This window comes from Gobius niger (assembly GCF_951799975.1).
Source record: "Gobius niger genome assembly, chromosome: 7".
NCBI classification, from domain to species: domain Eukaryota; kingdom Metazoa; phylum Chordata; class Actinopteri; order Gobiiformes; family Gobiidae; genus Gobius; species Gobius niger.
In genome coordinates, this window is record NC_136858.1 from 38,955,457 (window position 1) to 38,975,005 (window position 19,549).

The window sequence follows — 19,549 nt, forward strand, 5'->3', positions numbered from 1 at the left end:
GATCACATGACCACAGGTGAGGATCACATGACCACAGGTGAGGATCACATGACCATAGGTGAGGATCACATGACCATAGGTGAGGATCACATGACCATAGGTGAGGATCACATGACCATAGGTGAGGATCACATGACCACAGGTGAGGATCACATGACCATAGGTGAGGATCACATGACCATAGGTGAGGATCACATGACCATAGGTGAGGATCACATGACCACAGGTGAGGATCTCATGACCATAGGTGAGGATCACATGACCATAGGTGAGGATCACATGACCATAGGTGAGGATCACATGACCATAGGTGAGGATCACATGACCATAGGTGAGGATCACATGACCATAGGTGAGGATCACATGACCATAGGTGAGGATCACATGACCATAGGTGAGGGTCACATGACCATAGGTGAGGGTCACATGACCATAGGTGAGGATCACATGACCATAGGTGAGGATCACATGACCATAGGTGAGGATCACATGACCACAGGTGAGGATCACATGACCACAGGTGAGGATCACATGACCATAGGTGAGGATCACATGACCATAGGTGAGGATCACATGACCATAGGTGAGGATCACATGACCATAGGTGAGGATCACATGACCATAGGTGAGGATCACATGACCATAGGTGAGGATCACATGACCATAGGTGAGGATCACATGACCACAGGTGAGGATCACATGACCATAGGTGAGGATCACATGACCATAGGTGAGGGCGGGGTCGACTCAGCTCCCTCTTCACCACGACAGACCGATACAGCGACCGCATCACTGCTGACGCCGCACCGATCCGTCTGTCCATCTCACGCTCCATCCGTCCCTCACTGAGAACAAGACCTGAGATACTTGAACTCCTCCACTTGAGGTAAGGACTCCCCACCGACCTGTAGAGGAGAAGGAGAACCATGGCCTCGGATGTGGAGGTGCTGATCCTCATCCCGGCCGCTACACACTCGGCTAAAATATCCATATATATCTATATGTATATCTATATATATCTGCTTAATCTAATGTTTCCAAATCTTTAGGAACGATACATTCTTAGATTTGTGAATGTGACGTCATATCGCTAAGCATTATGGGATTAGCAGCTAAACTAATGGAGAAATTAACAGTTATTGTTCACTTTAAACACCACAGTGAGTTATTTACCACCTCCACTTTTTATACTGTTTTTAGCTAAATGTAGCCTATAGATACAGACGGCATCTCTGGAATCGCCCATATATGGTCATGTTTGAAAACAGCTAAGGGGGAAAACAATATGATCTAAACTTTCTGTAATTATTCAAAAACTACTGAATTACGCTGTATTATAGATATGGTTTCTACCAAATAAAGAAACAAAGACATGGGGAGGAGCAAAGTGGTTCAACAGCCCATAAATACATGAATAACAGAGAATGCTAACTTGATGCTACATGTTAGCATCGGGCTAATGCTAACGGTTAGCTAGCTGCCGTTTTTTCACGTCTACAGAACAATTTGCTGTGAGAGAATATCCATATGGGCCCGATTTACACTTGACTTTATTTATGTGATAAATAAGTTCATTTTCCACCAGAAAATGGCTAAAAAGAGGGAAAAATTGTGTTTCTCTAAAGATTCTATTTTCCCCCTCGGCGAAGCCACGCCCCCTTCTATGACGAGAGCGTCTGTGTCTATGCTAACAGCTGCAAAGATGGCCGATCTCCATGGTAACAGTGGAGTTTTCCCATTGATTGTAATAAAAACATCACTACCTTCTACCAGGTCGTCTCAGCCACACTTCAGATTAACGCTCATGTGCAACGTGTTTCACAACATTTACGATGAAATGTGGTTTATTTTGTAGGGGCGGGTTTTATTTTGAAAAGCTGTACCGGAAGCGGCTCAGACTCCACCTGTGTTTGTCTGTTTGGCTCGTGATGCTGCGGACGGACGGGACGATGGAGCCTGGACGTCATTTTACATAAAAGTACAAATACTCGTCCCTCCGTAGTACTCCTGAAGAAGGTAATACTCCTGAAGAAGGTAATACTCCTGAATAAGGTAATATTTATCTCTGAACCGCGCGGGAAGCGTGGAATTAAAAAATACTACGATTAAAACAAACGCTTCAGCCTCAGGAGAGTCATTAGAAACATGACCTTTGGTTTCCAGAGCCTTGTCTTACATTTACACCGCTCTGGGTCAACAGTTATATGAATCTGTTGTTTGTGTCTTAATGTAAAGCAAATATAAAACTGTGACGCTAACGTTACGTAATGAATGACACCCGTGTCTGCACGGAGGCTTCCCTTCCAGCTGTCAGGGATATGACCCGAAGGAGGAGAGACAACAGATCTGTTCATCTCTGAGGGTCAGATCCTAGTTTGCTTCAACTCCCCAACTCCCCATCCCATATTAATCACAGTTGTAGTTGTTTCCTTTCTCCTGTTGGTCGTTAGTTTATTCCACACGTCACATTCACAGACTCTGATGTTCAAACCAAGTGCATATTTATACATGTTTAAAGTGAATAAAGCTGAAGGTCCAAGAAACACTGCAAACCAACATTTGCATTTGTCTGCTGTAGTGGTTCCCAAAGTGGGGTCCGGGGTAGAGCTGGACGTCCCGTCCCCCCCCCCCCCCAAAAAAAAAAAAAAAATCTGCGATTTTATTATAAAAAAGACTCGATTTACGATTCTATTCGATTTTTTTCTACCCATTTAAAGCAAAATAACTGCGAACTGTTTGAAAAAAAAAATCTATATTTGGTGTATTTAATTAAAGTGCATCAACATAAACAACATTGCAAAGGTAAAGCCTTTCTCTAACTGGAAAGTCACTGCAACAACGATGGTTAAACATCCACATTATTTAGACTGTATTTAGACTGAGCTGAGGCGTCTCTGCTCTTCTTATTTACAGTCGGACCTTCTTCCTCTGAGCTAAAAAAAAAAATCGTCATGAATCGATTTGACCAACTCGATTTTTAAATCAAATCGATTTTTCCCCCAGCCCTAGTCTGGGGCCCCCCCGGCCTCAGGGACCTCAAAGCTTGTGTACAAAAGAAGTCATAAAATCAAACAGATTTTTAAAGAAAGAAATACATTAATTTGCAAAAGAAATACAACTTTAAACCAATATTCAGCTACTGTCATAGCTCGATGTTTATGATGTAATATTCCTTTGAGTAAATCACACGGTTATATTTGGGGACCCTGAGAGATGTTCGGATCAATGATGGGGCGACAGTGGTGCAGATGGTCGAGCGGGTCGTCTCATGATCGGAAGGTTTGAATCCCGGCTCCTGCAGGTGCAGACTGTCGTTGTGTCCTTGGGCAAGACACTTCACCCATGTGTGAGTGGTTGGTGGTGGTCGGAGGGACCGTTGGTGCAGATGTGGGCAGCCTCGCTTCTGTCAGTCTGCCCCAGGGCAAACTGTGGCTACAAATGTACACGGCCTTTGGACCTCAGTTTGATCCATGTACAGAGAGAGAGAGGTTAGAGAAGCTGCAGATCCACAGGTTTGTAACTCTCTATGTTTATGTTGAACCTCTTAACTCCCGCCTGAACCGAGAGGATCTTTTTCCTCACGTCATCACATTCTTTTTCCATCATTTTTTTGTTGGGTATTCAACTCATTTTTGTAACTTTTTTGTAAAAAAAATTGTCACATTTTGTCATTTTTTCGTCAATTTTTTCATCATTTTTTAATATTTTTTTGTTGATTTTTTGTCAATTTTTCGTCATTTTTTCGTAATTTTTTTGTCAATTTTTTGTCAATTTTTTGTCAATTTTTGTTGATTTTTCGTCATTTTTTCGTCATTTTTTCGTCATTTTTTTGTTGATTTTTCGTCATTTTTTCGTCATTTTTTTGTCATTTTTTTGTCATTTTTTCGTCATTTTTTTGTTGATTTTTTGTCAATTTTTTCGTAAATTTTTTGTCAATTTTTTCATTATTTTTTAATAATTTTTTTGTCATTTTTTCGTCAATTTTTTGTCACATTTCCATCATTGTTTTCGTCTCAGTTTTGTCGCTATTTCCACACCTTTTTTCCAGAAGCTTTTGGATTGGGGTAAAGCCAAACTGGAGAAAATGTGCTTGGTTCAGGTGGGAGTTAAAGGGTTAAAGCTGGTACTTTTTAGTTTCCTCTATCTCCCTTTTTAGAAGCCGCATCTAAAGTTTACTTAAGTTTGTGAAACACATTTTACAGAATTCACTTTCTGATTTTGTTTTTCAGGTTTTCCCGCCGTGAAGTCGCAGCCGCAGTCGCAGCCGCAGCCGCAGTCGCAGCCGCAGGATGTTGGCCCGGAAAGGTCTGCTGCCGGACGGGTTCCTGCTGACCCGTCTGGCTGAGGACCAGAACCAGCCCAAGAGCACTCGCACCCGAGCCCAAAGGCCGCGCTTCATCACCAAGAGCGGCTCCTGCAACGTGGCCCACAAGAACATCATGGAGCAGGTACCACGCGGGCCACGCCTCCTTTATCTGTGTTTTCAGCTTTTACTTCAGGGTTTATCCTGTTGAACATCATGGAGCAGGTACCACGCGGGCCACGCCTCCTTTATCTGTGTTTTCAGCTTCAGGGTTTATCCTGTTGATCCGCACCCGTCTGGTCTTTGTGGAAGAGCTCGGTCGCTTCTAACTTCACCCCGTTTGGAGCGACAGGAACACACTGGGAGAGGCCAAATGCTAACAACATCTTTAGTCGTTTTGCGTGACTGAGCGCACGCACAGAGACCAGACAGGTACGGATCAACTCGTCTAAGCTCAGGTAAGAACATGTCTCAGTGTGGAAAAACGGTGGCCTGTTCCTTTAAGCCAGCTCTTTCTCAAGTTCAGCTTCACCCAAATCTCGACTGGAGAGCAACAGTAACGCCTCATTTGAAAGCTAAGACTTACAGAAGTGATCAGAGCTTTGTGGCGCGTTTTAGTAGGGCTGTGCAATTAATCGAAATTCGATTACGATTTCGATTACAACAGTAAACGATTACAAAATTAGCATAATTGCAAAAAATGGATTATAATTTTTTTTTTTCAATTTTTTTTTAATTTTTTTTCTTCTAATTTTTAATTTTTGAATTTTTGTCTTTTTTTTTAATGGATTTTTGTCATTTTTTGCTGGATTTTTGTCACTTTTTTAATGGATTTTTGTCTTTTTTTTAAATGGATTTTTGTCTTTTTTTTATGGATTTTTGTCACTTTTTTGCTGGATTTTTGTCACTTTTTTGATGGATTTTTGTCACTTTTTTGATGGATTTTTGTCACTTTTTTGATGGATTTTTGTCACTTTTTTGATGGATTTTTGTCACTTTTTTGATGGATTTTTTAAAAATCAATTATGACAAAAATAATCGTGATTATTATTTTTTCAATAATCGAGCAGCCCTAGTAAGTGAAGTACTGGACCTCTCTACATAATACTGTGTAAGTGATAGGGCTGTGCAATTAATCGAAATTCGATTACGATTTCGATTACAACAGTAAACGATTACAAAATTAGCATAATCGCAAAAAATGGATTATGGATTTTTGTCTTTTTTTCTGCTGGATTTTTGTCTTTTTTTTATGGATTTTTGTCACTTTTTTGATGGATTTTTGTCACTTTTTTGATGGATTTTTGTCACTTTTTTGATGGATTTTTGTCACTTTTTTGATGGATTTTTTAAAAATCAATTATGACAAAAATAATCGTGATTATTATTTTTTCAATAATCGAGCAGCCCTACGTTTTAGCCTCGTTTTTTGACGCTTTTTGTCGGGTTTTCATCACTTTTTTTGTCACTTTTTTTTTGTAGCTTTATTGCTTTTTCATTGCTTGCCTTTTGTTGTGTTTTTGCCACGTTTTTGTTGCTCTTTTCTCGCTTTTTGTTGCATTTTCATCCTTGTTTTCGTCTATATTTTGATGCTTTTTTTTTTACTTTTAGATTAGGGTAAAGCCAAACCAGAGAAACGTGCTGGGTTAAGGCGGGGGTTCAGACATTAAACGTGCCACACAAATAAAACTGGGTTTGATTTTTTGGATTGGTCTGTTGTTTGTGGAGTGACACAAACCCACAATAGGGTGGATTAACCTGGAACATTTTGTAAATAATAACTTTATTGGAGCTTTATTGCAATCAAAGGAAATCCCATAATAGCTCAGATTCACAGAGGAAGAGGAGGTTTAGAGGAAGGTTGAGTGCAGGGGCGGACTGGCCACGTGTCCATTCTGGAAGAGACACAGAAGGGCCCCTCACTTCACCCTTACCCCCGGGTGAAACCGAGCTTCACCCAAATCTAAAAGCTTAACCTCTTAACTCCCGTCTGAACCGAGAGGATCTTTTTCCTCATCATTTTTTTGTTGGGTATTTAACTCATTTTTGTCACTTTTTTCGTCCATTTTTTATCAAGTTTCTGTCATTTTTTTGTAATTTTTTTGTCAATTTCTTGTGACATTTTTTGTGACATTTTTGCCACTTTTTCATCAATTTTTCTTCACTTTTTTGTTACCTTTTTTTTTGTTACAGCTTGTCTTCTTCCCACTCCATTTCGAGCTAGAATGCTGTTTTTTGTAGTTGTAATTATTATTATTGTTTTTCTCGCTTTTGTGTCTGTTTTATGTAGCTCGAAAAATAAAATATTCAATCAATCAATCAAACATTTCCATCATTTTGGATTGGGGTAAAGCCGAACTGGAGAAAATGCACTTGGTTAAGAGGACGTTAAGGGGTTAACCTCGTCACTCCCGCCTGAACCGAGAGGATCTTTTTCCTCACGTCATCACATTTTTTTTCCATCATTTTTTTGTTGGGTATTCAACTCATTTTTGTAACATTTTTTTGGTCATTTTTTGTCATTTTTTTGTAAATTTTTTGTCACATTTTGTCATTTTTTTTTATTTTTTTCATCAATTTTTCGTCACTTTTTTGTCACATTTCCATCATTGTTTTCGTCTCAGTTTTGTTGCTATTTTCACACCTTTTGAAAATGCACTTGGTTAAGGAGGAGGTTAAAGGGTTACCTCTTAAGGATCTTTTTCCTCACGTCATCAGATTTTTTTCCATCATTTTTTTGTTGGTTATTCAACTCATTTTTGTCACTTTTTTGTCATTTTTTTGTCACTTTTTTTGTCAATGTTTTCTCACTTTTTTGTCACATTTCCATCCTTGTTTTCGTCTCAGTTTTGTCACTATTTTCAGCTTTTTTCCAGAAGCTTTTGGATTGGGGTAAAGCCAAACTGGAGAAAATGTGCTCGGTTCAGGCGGGAGTTAACCAAAATGTGCTGGAAAAGCAACAAAAAAGTGACAAAAACACAACAAAACGTGACGACAAAGCAATGAAAAAAGCGATGAAAAAACAACAAAAACATGAAAAAAAAAACTAAAAACAAGAGTCGAAAACAAAACAAAAAAGCCACAAAAAAGTGACAAAAATGCAGCGACAACGTGACAAAAAGTTCCCGTCACTTTTCTAGATTTCAGTTTTCAAATGAGGCGTTACAGTGTTGCTCTCCAGTCAAGAAGCTTTTAGATTTGGGTAAAGCCGAACTGGAGAAAATGCTCTGGGTGAAGGCGGGGGGTCAGAGGTTCACATGTGTATTTGTGGAAGTGTCGCATTTGATTTAGTTTTCTTTATCTCGTTTCATTTGTTTCATTTGATGACACGGTGCTCTCACTCGGATCTTCTCGTCCTCTCCCAGGGCAGGTTCCTGCAGGACGTGTTCACGACCATGGTGGACCTGAAATGGCAGCACTCGTTCCTGATCTTCACCTCGGCGTTCCTCTGCTCCTGGATGCTCTTCGCCATGATCTGGTGGCTCCTGGCGTTCGCTCACGGCGACCTGGAGCCGCGCGACCCCAACGGAGAGCCGGGCCCCGTGCCCTGCGTCACCGCCATCCACTCCTTCACCTCCGCCTTCCTCTTCTCCATCGAGGTCCAGGTGAGGGTCTGCTAGGGCTGCTCGATTATTGAAAAAATAGTAATCACGATTATTTTTGTCATAATTGAAATCACGATTATTCAAACGATTATTTGTTGCCTTTAAAAAAATCCAGCAAAAAAGTGACAAAAATCCAGCAGAAAAGTGACAAAAATCCAGCAAAAAAATGACAAAAATCCAGCAAAAAAGTGACAAAAATCCAGCAAAAAAGTGACAAAAATCCAGCAAAAAAGTTACAAAAATCCAGCAAAAAAGTGACAAAAATCCAGCAAAAAAGTGACAAAAATCCAGCAGAAAAATGACAAAAATCCAGCAGAAAAGTGACAAAAATCCAGCAAAAAAGTGACAAAAATCCAGCAGAAAAAAGACAAAAATCCATCAAAAAAGTGACAAAAATCCAGCAGAAAAATGACAAAAATCCAGCAGAAAAGTGACAAAAATCCAGCAAAAAAGTGACAAAAATCCAGCAGAAAAAAGACAAAAATCCAGCAAAAAAGTGACAAAAATCCATCAAAAAAATGACAAAAATCCAGCAGAAAAAAGACAAAAATCCATCAAAAAAGTGACAAAAATCCATCAAAAAAGTGACAAAAATCCAGCAAAAAAAGACAAAAATCCAGCAGAAAAATGACAAAAATCCAGCAGAAAAGTGACAAAAATCCAGCAAAAAAGTGACAAAAATCCAGCAAAAAAGTGACAAAAATCCAGCAAAAAAGTGACAAAAATCCAGCAGAAAAAAGACAAAAATCCATCAAAAAAGTGACAAAAATCCAGCAGAAAAATGACAAAAATCCAGCAGAAAAGTGACAAAAATCCAGCAAAAAAGTGACAAAAATCCAGCAGAAAAAAGACAAAAATCCAGCAAAAAAAGTGACAAAAATCCATCAAAAAAGTGACAAAAATCCAGCAAAAAAAGACAAAAATCCAGCAGAAAAATGACAAAAATCCAGCAGAAAAGTGACAAAAATCCAGCAAAAAAGTGACAAAAATCCAGCAAAAAAGTGACAAAAATCCAGCAAAAAAGTGACAAAAATCCAGCAAAAAAGTGACAAAAATCCAGCAGAAAAATGACAAAAATCCAGCAGAAAAGTGACAAAAATCCAGCAAAAAAGTGACAAAAATCCAGCAGAAAAAAGACAAAAATCCATCAAAAAAGTGACAAAAATCCATCAAAAAAGTGACAAAAATCCAGCAGAAAAAAGACAAAAATCCATCAAAATAGTGACAAAAATCCATCAAAAAAGTGACAAAAATCCAGCAAAAAAAGACAAAAATCCAGCAGAAAAGTGACAAAAAATCCAGCAAAAAAGTGACAAAAATCCAGCAAAAAAGTGACAAAAATCCAGCAAAAAAAGTGACAATAATCCAAAAATTAAAAATTAGAAGAAGGAAAATTTGAGAAAAAAAATTGATTTTTTTTTTTCTTCAAAAAAATAAATAAATAAAAATTATAATAGATTTTTTGCGATTATGCTAATTTTGTAATCGTTTACTGTTGTAATTGAAATCGTAATCGAATTTCGATTAATTGCACAGCCCTAGGGTCTGGGTTCTTAGAGGTTCATGTGAGAGGGGGGGGGTCCAGGTGAGGGTCCCCATGTAGTGACTGATGACTGCATTTGCTGAGCCCTTTGTGAGCCTCAGGAAAGCCAGTGGAGACACAGGAGGGTTTGTTTCTTCTTCTCTTCTGATGCTTTTGTACGAGTTGCAGAGAGTCACAGTCCTGCCTTTTTATCATGAGTGTTTCTGCGTCGCTCCCAGTGATTTTAGTAATGTTGCCCAAGAGAAAAAAACTGCTGCTTTACAGGCAGAGAAGGACGGGCCACATGTCCACTCTGGAAGAGCACAGAGGGGCCACCGGTGCCGCCTCAACCGAGCTTTACCCAAATCTAAAAGCTAAAAAGAAAAGCATCAAAATAGCGAGAAAAAGAGGAAAACATGAGAAAAACACAACAAAAAATGATAGAAAAAATAATTAAAAATTCAATTAAAATGGGACAAAAATGGGACAAAAATGCAACAAAAACTCAACAAAAGTTCAACAAAAATTCAACAAAAATTCAACAAAAACTCAACAAAAAATCAACAAAAATTCAACAAAAATTCAACAAAAAATCAACAAAAACTCAACAAAAATTCAACAAAAATTCAACAAAAATGCAACAAAAACTCAACAAAAATTCAACAAAAATTCAACAAAAACGGAACAAAAATTCAACAAAAACGGAACAAAAATTCAACAAAAAAATTACAAAAATTCAACAAAAAGTGACAAAAATGAAAAAGAAAAAAAAAACATACAAAAGGTGACACTACACATTAACAGCGTGAGGAAAAAGGTCAGTTTTGTGGGTCTTAGCTTTCAAATGAGGCGTTACACAGCCAAAAGAGGACAGAATGCATTTGGTTAAGGCGGGGGGTAAGAGGTTAAAATATGTATTTGTGGAAATCACAATCACGCTCATTTGTCCAGGGCTGTTTCTCTGTTTACAGGCCTGGTTTATACGTGTTACATGAGACATGAAACAGAACTCTAAGGTTTTTGACTGTAGAGCTTCATCAGTGTTTTCCCACCTGTCTGAGTGACTCCAGTCCAGTCATTGCAACTTTGAAACATCTCTACTGTCTACAATGTTTTTGTGCACAGAACAGAGCTCCCCCTGCGCCTCAGTAACGGCTTTACTGCCTTTGCACGGCTCTGTTTTCATGCACTCTGTTGTCCAGGCAGATTACGGATTCATCTGGAAGATTGAAATGAGCTTCCTCCGCAGGGTGGCCGCTCAGGTGAGGAGCTCAGTTCCCCGGGAGGAGCTCACAGTAGAGTCGCTGCTCCTTCTGAGGTGCTCCAGGCATGTGCTGTTGGGAGGACACCTCAGGCCCAGGACACGCGGGTGGAACTATGTCTCCGAGCCGGCCTGGTGTCGCCTCAGGTGTGGATGAGACGCTGCCCCCACGACCCGGCCTCGGATAAAGCAGAAGAAAATGGATGGAATGTGGAAGATGCACCACTCCATCTGCAAAACACAGATACAAGTGTAGAAATACATCTGAATCTGTTTTTGACCTGCAAAATAATAATACGTGACCATTTCCAGGCAGTAGCGAGAATGCCCTCGGGGGTAGGGCTGCTCGATTATTGAAAAAATAATAATCACGATTATTTTTGTCATAATTGAAATCACGATTATTCAAACGATTATTTGTTGCCTTTAAAAAATCCAGCAAAAAAATGACAAAAATCCATTAAAAAAAAGACAAAAATCCATCAGAAAAAAAGACAAAAATCCAACAAAAAAGTGACAAAAATCCATTAAAAAAAAGACAAAAATCCAACAAAAAAGTGACAAAAATCCATTAAAAAAAAGACAAAAATCCAACAAAAAAGTGACAAAAATCCATTAAAAAAAAGACAAAAATCCAACAAAAAAAAGACAAAAATCCAGCAAAAAAAGACAAAAATCCATTAAAAAAAGACAAAAATCCATTAAAAAAAAGACAAAAATCCAGCAAAAAAGTGACAAAAATCCAAAAATTAAAAATTAGAAAAAAAAAAAAATTGAAAAAAATTGAAAAAAATAAATAAAAAAATAAATAAAAAAATTGAAAAAATATATATATAATCGATTTTTGCGATTATGCTAATTTTGTAATCGTTTACTGTTGTAATCGAAATCGTAATCGAATTTCGATTAATTGCACAGCCCTACTTGACCAAGTGTCCAAGTCTGATTGGAAATATTATTAAAGAAATAGCTTCCCAGACCATAACAATGAATGATTGTCATAGCCCTGTCAGAATATAGGTTACAGCGCCTTATTCACCTTATTCCGGAGCCTCGCGTGGGCGTCGCCATGAATTGTCCCCGCCCCTTTTCTCCTATGTGTTAACATGGGGCCGGAGAAGTCCACAAAAAATCAGTCACTACACGAAAACAAAGCCGTTTTCAGGCCGACAGAGAAACGCTGCAGCGTCGACATGTCGGTGCAAATGAACATTTTACACAAATCAATCGACTAAACATCAGATTATTTCCCCTCGTTCTCCGTTTAAATGAACGGGCTTCGCGCTCGACCGGACGTGTCTGGACAACGAGGAGCCGAGACAACGCAAAGAGTGGCAAAAGTGGGCGGGGCGGAATAAGGTGAAGAGGAAAGGGGTCGTCCTTGGCAGCCATCTTGGATCTGCAGGCCAAAGATGTGTGACGGCACAACTGAATCACATTCATCAGCCAAAGTTTGATCAGATTAGGTGATGAAAGCCTATAGTTCTGCAAATCCATGACAAAGAGAGACAATTTTCAGCAAATTGCCATCCAGATGTGACTGTTTTTTTGTTGGCCATCTGGAATTCTGGTCAAAATGTCAGGCGGCCCGAAAGTACATGTCAGTTACACTGGGGAAAGTTTGCCAGAATCTAGGGCTGTGCAATTAATCGAAATTCGATTACGATTTCGATTACAACAGTAAACAATTACAAAATTAGCATAATCGCAAAAAATCGATAATAATTTTTATTTATTTATTTATTTATTTATTTTTAATCAATTTTTTTTTTCTTTTTTTTCCTTTTTTTTTCTTCAAATTTTTAATTTTTTGATTTTTGTCTTTTTTTATGGATTTTTGTAATTTTTTTGCTGGATTTTTGTCTTTTTTTGATGGATTTTTGTCTTTTTTTTGCTGGATTTTTGTCTTTTTTTTTGCTGGATTTTTGTCATTTTTTTGATGGATTTTTGTCTTTTTTTTGCTGGATTTTTGTCTTTTTTTGCTGGATTTTTGTCTTTTTTTTTGATGGATTTTTGTCTTTTTTTTGCTGGATTTTTGTCTTTTTTTTGCTGGATTTTTGTCTTTTTTTTGCTGGATTTTTGTCTTTTTTGCTGGATTTTTGTCTTTTTTAATGGATTTTTGTCACTTTTTTGATTTCAATTATGACAAAAATAATCGTGATTATTATTTTTTCAATAATCGAGCAGCCCTACCAGAATCTATTGAGAAAACCTTGACAGAAGAAAACAGTCATTATTACCTGTCCAGGACCTGATTCACTGACTTTATCCGGGGTGAGGATCTGCTGAGACCCTCTTTTTTGGGGGCCTGGTTTAAGATCAGTCGTCCAGCTCTTCATGTCTGTTCACACAGTTTCCTTCAGTCAAACCCCGCCCTCCTCCCGCAGGTGACGATCGGGTTCGGGGGCCGCATGGTCACGGAGGAGTGCCCCATGGCCATCACGGTCCTGATCATCCAGAACATCCTGGGCCTCATCATCAACGCCGTGATGCTGGGCTGCGTGTTCATGAAGACGGCTCAGGCCAACCGCCGCGCCGAGACGCTGATCTTCTCCCGGAGCGCCGTCATCGCGCCCCGGAACGGACGGCCCACCTTCATGTTCCGAGTGGGAGACCTGAGGAAGAGCATGATCATCTCCGCCACCGTCCAGCTGCAGGTGAGCGCCGCCACGTTTAAAGTGTCTGCAGTAGGGCTGTGCAATTAATCGAAATTCGATTACAATTTCGATTACAACAGTAAACGATTACAAAATCAGCATAATCGCAAAAAATCGATTATAATTTTTATTGTTTTTTTTTTTTCAATTTTTTTTTTCTAATTTTTGGATTTTTGTCTTTTTTCTGCTGGATTTTCGTCACTTTTTTGCTGGATTTTTGTCTTTTTTTAATGGATTTTTGTCATTTTTTTAATGGATTTTTGTCTTTTTTTTGCTGGATTTTTGTCTTTTTTTTGCTGGATTTTTGTCACTTTTTTGCTGGATATTTGTCATTTTTTTGCTGGATTTTTGTCTTTTTTTGATGGATTTTTGTCTTTTTTTTTGATGGATTTTCGTCTTTTTTTATGGATTTTTGTCACTTTTTTGATGGATTTTTGTCACTTTTTTGCTGGATTTTTGTCTTTTTTTTGATGGATTTTTGTCTTTTTTTATGGATTTTTGTCATTTTTTTGATGGATTTTTTTAAAGGCAACAAATAATCGTTTGAATAATCGTGATTTCAATTATGACAAAAATAATCGTGATTATTATTTTTTCAAACGAGCAGCCCTAGTCTGCAGTCATGGGTCACTAATATTTCAGTTTACTTTCACAATAACACACAGGCTGTACTGGGGCTATAAACATGATGCAGCAGGAACCAGATCACATAACAGGGCGAGAGCTTGTTCCTAACCTGAAAGAGAGCACCTTCACGTAGGGTCAGTGCGGCTCCTTATGCCTGGACCAAACTCCTGTCCGCTTTGACAGAAAAAGACTCATGACAGTTTCTGCTCCTTTCCTGATATGCCATGTCATCAGATGTTTGAATGCCTCGTTCTTTTTAATGTGTGTGAGTTCGAATTGGGATTGAATATTGAAGCCCGTATCTTCAGATTGGAAGGGCAGGATCACGAGTCCCATTAAAGTCAATGGACTGAACATTATTCCTGATTCATGAGCGTTTATACTGAACAAAGGAGCCAATCATCTGTGAGAAAGCTCCAGTAGCGGCCATTCAAGAAGCCCTGACCTGCTGTTGGTCTGTAAATGCAGTAAATTAGAATAACTGCCTTGTATAAAATGTCTCTCTCAAAATGGCTGTAGTGAATGTCTTGAAATCGGCCTCTGTCTCTTTAAGAACCTCTGAGCCTTTAGACACGCCCCCTCCACACGCTGTCTGTGGCATCAGTGGGGAGGGGGTTCTGCTGAGGAGCAGTGGTTGGTTACTCGGCTGGTGACCAAAGCTCGGAGGCGTCTCCAGGAGGTGGGGGCGTTCCTAGGAGGACTCAGGCAAACCTATCCCTAAAATGGCCGCCATCAGAGTTTTTACAGATTACTCAAAATGGCCGCCATCAGAGTTTTTACAAATGGCCGCCGTCAGAGTTTATACAGATTACTCAAAATGGCCGCCGTCAGAGTTTATACAGATTACTCAAAATGGCCGCCGTCAGAGTTTATACAGATTACTCAAAATGGCCGCCATCAGAGTTTTTACAGATTACTCAAAATGGCTGCCGTCAGTGTTTATACAGATTACTCAAAATGGCCGCCGTCAGAGTTTATACAGATTACTCAGAAATACGTGAATGTGCCAAGGCAACACTTCAGCCATGTTTTTAATGAGGGAGTGACAGAATAACAGGATGGAAAGCTTAATACCCCCCCTTTAACTGATACAGTGGTTAGTGCTGGTGCTTTACAGAAAGAAGGTCCCAGGTTCGATTCCTGGATTTTCTGTGGAATTTGCAGATTCTCCCTGCGTAGGATTCTTCCCCATCACTAAAAACATGTACAATGGGTCAGGATGATTGATGTGTGTGCATGAATGAATGGCCGTGATCAGCTCTGCCTATAAGACTGTACTAGACCATAGGCTCACACATGTTGAAGGTCTGCCTCTTAAATGCCACATAGATCTGCCTCTGCTCTGTCCCTAAACCTCTGCCCAGAGAGAGACCATTTCTGCCTCACAGTGGAGAAAAGTGTGTAGTTTGTCCTGTAAAGCTTGAAAATGACTGTTTCTTTTATGTTTCTCCCAATGGGCGAGGAACATGAGCCTTTATGCTGGGGCCTTATGGTGGCCGGGGGCGACTCCAGGAGAGAGCATTGATTGTAACGGGACTTCAAACGTCCCAAGAACGGCTTCAAAGTCTGGCTCCAAAGAGTTTTTCTTCTTCTAAAAATCGCTGTGACCCATGTGACCCATGTGACCCATGTGACCCATGTGACCCATGTGACCACTCTGGGGAGGTGAAATATTTTTAACCACACTAGTTTTTGTTTATCAGCCCAAAATTTGGAAGCATTTTCAGTGCATTGACTGTCCCCCGTGAGTGCAGGGCGTCCCGCCTTTTTGCCCTTTGAAGGAGGAGACTGAGCGGCCATTAAGGTTCACACAGGACTCGGGAACGTTTCCGATGAATGGGTCTGAATGGGACCCGCTCTTTATTTATTTTTTTCATTTTTAATTTTTTTATTTATTTCATTCATTTAAAAATGCAACAACAGCATTTGGCATGAATGAAAAGGAGCAGAAAGAAGTAAAAACTTATAACGTCTGCCCCTAATCAACACAAAATCATTTACAGTTCCAGTTCATCTAAATGTGGAACTGTCTCATGCAGACGTCTTTTTTTTTGTTTTGTTTTTTTGTTTTTTTCCAAGACATCAAAACACAAAATACAAAATACATAAATAAAGTTGATCGGCTCCTCCACAGTGTCATATTTTTGTAACATTGATAATTTTACATATTTCTTAAACACATCAATGGACATAGAAGTTTTAACTTTACAATCGAGACTGTTCCACAGAGCGACATCTTTCCTTTGCTGCCGATGGAAACCTGGGTTTTGTAAAAACCTCAGTACCTTTTAGTTCATTTCTGCTTTTTCTCTTATTGAATCTGCTTTGTAAATTATTTGGTAAACTTTCCAGGTGAGCTTTATACATGTTTTTTAAAAGGTTAAACTCTACTAATTCACAAAATGTCAGTGTTTTTAGTTGTATGAATAAAGGATTGTTCTGGTCTCTGTATCCACTTCCACTGGCGACTCTAATCGCTCTTTTCTGTGACCCGCTCTTTATTATATTATATCTGTGGCTTCTCCTGACATTTGAAACGATCTGAAACCTGCAGGTGATCCGGCGGACGGTGACGGCGGAGGGCGAGGTGATCCCCGTCTGTCAGCTGGACATCCAGGTGGAGAACCCTCTCAGGAGCAACGGCATCTTCCTGGTGTCTCCCCTGATCATCAGCCACACCATCGAGCGCGGCAGCCCCCTGTACGAGCTGTCGTCCCACAGCCTGGCCGCGGAGGACCTGGAGGTCATCGTCATCCTGGAAGGTACAGGCGGCGGAGAGGAGTGAACGAGAACATCCAGATGATACCCAGACTCTGTCACCAGGGAAGCTTTATTCAACTGGAGTGAACGAGAACATCCAGATAATACCCAGACTCTGTCACCCAGGGGAGAGCTTTATTCAACTGGAGATGGCAAGAGCAGAGCCGTGGGAAGATGTTTAGGTTAGGGGGCGCTGAGGGACAGAATGTACCCCCAAAATACTGTTTCTGTGCATAAATCCTGTTTATTAACCTCTTAACTCCCGCCTGAACCGAGAGCATTTTCTCCAGTTCAGCTTTACCCAAATCCTGTAGGCCAGTGTAACGCCTCATTTGAAAGACCTACAAAACTAAATGGATCTTTTTCCTCACGGCAGATTTTTATTCAGCACTTTTTTTGTCGGGCAGTCGACTCATTTTTGTCAAATTTTCGTGACTTTTTTGTCACTTTTTCATCAAATTACTCGCATTTTTTTGTCAGATTCTTATCACTTTTTCGTCCATTTTTTCTAATTTTTTTTTCAAATTTTTGTTCATTTTTTTAATTTTTTTGTCAAATCTTTGTCATTTTTTGTCATTTTTTTGTCATTTTTTTGTCATTTTTTATATTTTTTTCATTTTTTTCATCAAATTTTTCTCACTTTTTTGTTCATTTTTTTGTCAGTTTTTCATCAAATTTTTCTAAATTTTTCATCAAATTTTTGTTCATTTTTGTAATTTTTTTGTCACGTTTTTGTCAAATCTTTGTCATTTTTCGTCATTTTTTCATCAAATTTTTCTCATTTTTTTGTCATTTTTTTTGTCATTTTTTTGTCATTTTTTGTCATTTTTTTGGTCATTTTTTTGTCAATTTTTCATCAAATTTTTCTCAGTTTTTCATCAAATTATTCGCATTTTTTGTCACTTTTTGTCAAATTATTTAAATTTTTTTGTCAGATTCTTATCACTTTTTCATCCATTTTTTTCTCAATTTTTCATCAAATTTTTCTCCATTTTTGTCATTTTTTGTAAATTTTTTGCCACTTTTTCGTCAATGTTTTCTCACTTTTTTCACATTTCCATCCTTGTTTCCTTCTCACTTTTGTTGCTATTTTAACACCTTTTTTCCAGAAGCTTTTGGATTGGGGGTAAAGCTGGAGAAAATGTGCTCAGGTGGGAGTTAAGGGGTTAATATTGCCTGCAGTTCACAAACCCTCCACCGGGGGGTGCTGCAGCGCCCTCAGCACCCTGGCTTGTTTTAGTTTCTGCCATTGGGGTTCTCGTTCTCTCTCTTTCAGGGGTGGTGGAGACGACCGGGATCACCATGCAGGCGCGCACCTCTTACACCCCCGAGGAGATCCTGTGGGGGCGCCGCTTCGTGTCCATCATCACAGAAGAAGACGGCCGCTACTGCGTGGACTACTCCAAGTTCGGGAACACGGTGCCGGTGCGGATGTCCTCGCTCAGCGCCAAAGAGCTGGACCAGACCCGGGGGGTGCAGGACAGCGACTCGCACCCGCCCCAGGGCTGGGGGCTGGTGCGAGCGGGCAGGGGGGGCTTCCGCAGGGGCAGGGGGGGGCGCGGACGGGATGATGACGCGGCCCTGGTACGCGCCCGTAGAGCCCGCCCACACGCAGGGCATTCTGAAGGACCACCAGCAGGGGGCGGCGTCCGCACAGAGCGAGGGGGAGGCGGGCGAGCGCAGAGGCCAGAGGAAGACGGTGACGCTGGAGGTGATCGGGCGGCAGATCGAAGAGGACTCGCTCGGGGAAATCAGCGACTGAACCCGGACTGGACCAGGAACCAGGACTGGACCAGGAACCAGGACTGAGCCAGGACTGGACCAGGACTGGACCAGGAACCAGGACTGGACCGGGAACCAGGACTGGACCAGGACTGGACCAGGACTGAACCAGGGCTGGACCAGGACAAAAAATGACAAAAATGGACAAAAATTTGACAAAAAAGTGAGAAAAATTTGACAAAAAAGTGAGAAAAATTTGATGAAAAATTGAGAAAAAATTTGATGAAAAATTGAGAAGAAATGGACGAAAAAGTGATAAGTATCTGACCAAAAAATGTAAATAATTTGATGAAAAAGTGACAAAAAAATGTGAATAATTTGATGAAAAATTGACAAAAAAAAATGACAAAAAAAGGACAAAAATTGACAAAAATTGACAAAAAAGTGAGAAAAAAGTGAGAAAAATTTGATGAAAAAATAACCAGGACTGGACCAGGACTGGACCAGGACTGAACCAGGACTGGACTAGGACTGGACCCGGAATGAACCAGGACTGGACCAGGACTGAACCAGGACTGAACCAGGACTGGACCAGGACTGAACCAGGACTGGACCAGGACTGGACCAGGACAAAAAATGACAAAAATTGACAAAAATTGACAAAAATTTGACAAAAAAGTGAGAAAAATTTGACAAAAAAGTGAGAAAAATTTGACAAAAAAGTGAGAAAAAATTTGATGAAAAATTGAGAAAAAATTTGATGAAAAATTGAGAAGAAATGGACGAAAAAGTGATAAGAATCTGACAAAAAAATGTAAATAATTTGATGAAAAAATGACAAAAAAAATGACCAAAAAAATGACAAAAAAAGGACAAAAAAAGGACAAAAAAAGGACAAAAATTGACAAAAAAGTGAGAAAAATTTGAAAAAAAAAATAATAATAATAAAATAACCAGGACTGAACCAGGACTGGACCAGGACTGAACCAGGACTGGACCAGGACTGAGCCAGGACTGGACCAGGACTGGACCAGGACTGGACCAGGACTGAGTCAGGACTGGACCAGGACTGAACCAGGACTTTATCAGCGG

General features: G+C 39.7%; 1 protein-coding gene across 1 annotated transcript; it reads left to right on the forward strand.

Annotated features, from left to right (window-relative positions):
• Nucleotides 1–4,274: 4,274 nt before the first annotated feature.
• kcnj11l (potassium inwardly rectifying channel subfamily J member 11, like) lies at nucleotides 4,275–18,509 on the forward strand. The gene is given in 6 exon segments (XM_079560184.1): nucleotides 4,275–4,448; nucleotides 7,669–7,908; nucleotides 13,079–13,348; nucleotides 16,530–16,737; nucleotides 18,012–18,286; nucleotides 18,288–18,509. Coding segments are annotated over 6 exon segments (1,362 nt in total). The 5' UTR covers nucleotides 4,275–4,289; the 3' UTR covers nucleotides 18,498–18,509.
• Nucleotides 18,510–19,549: the final 1,040 nt, after the last annotated feature.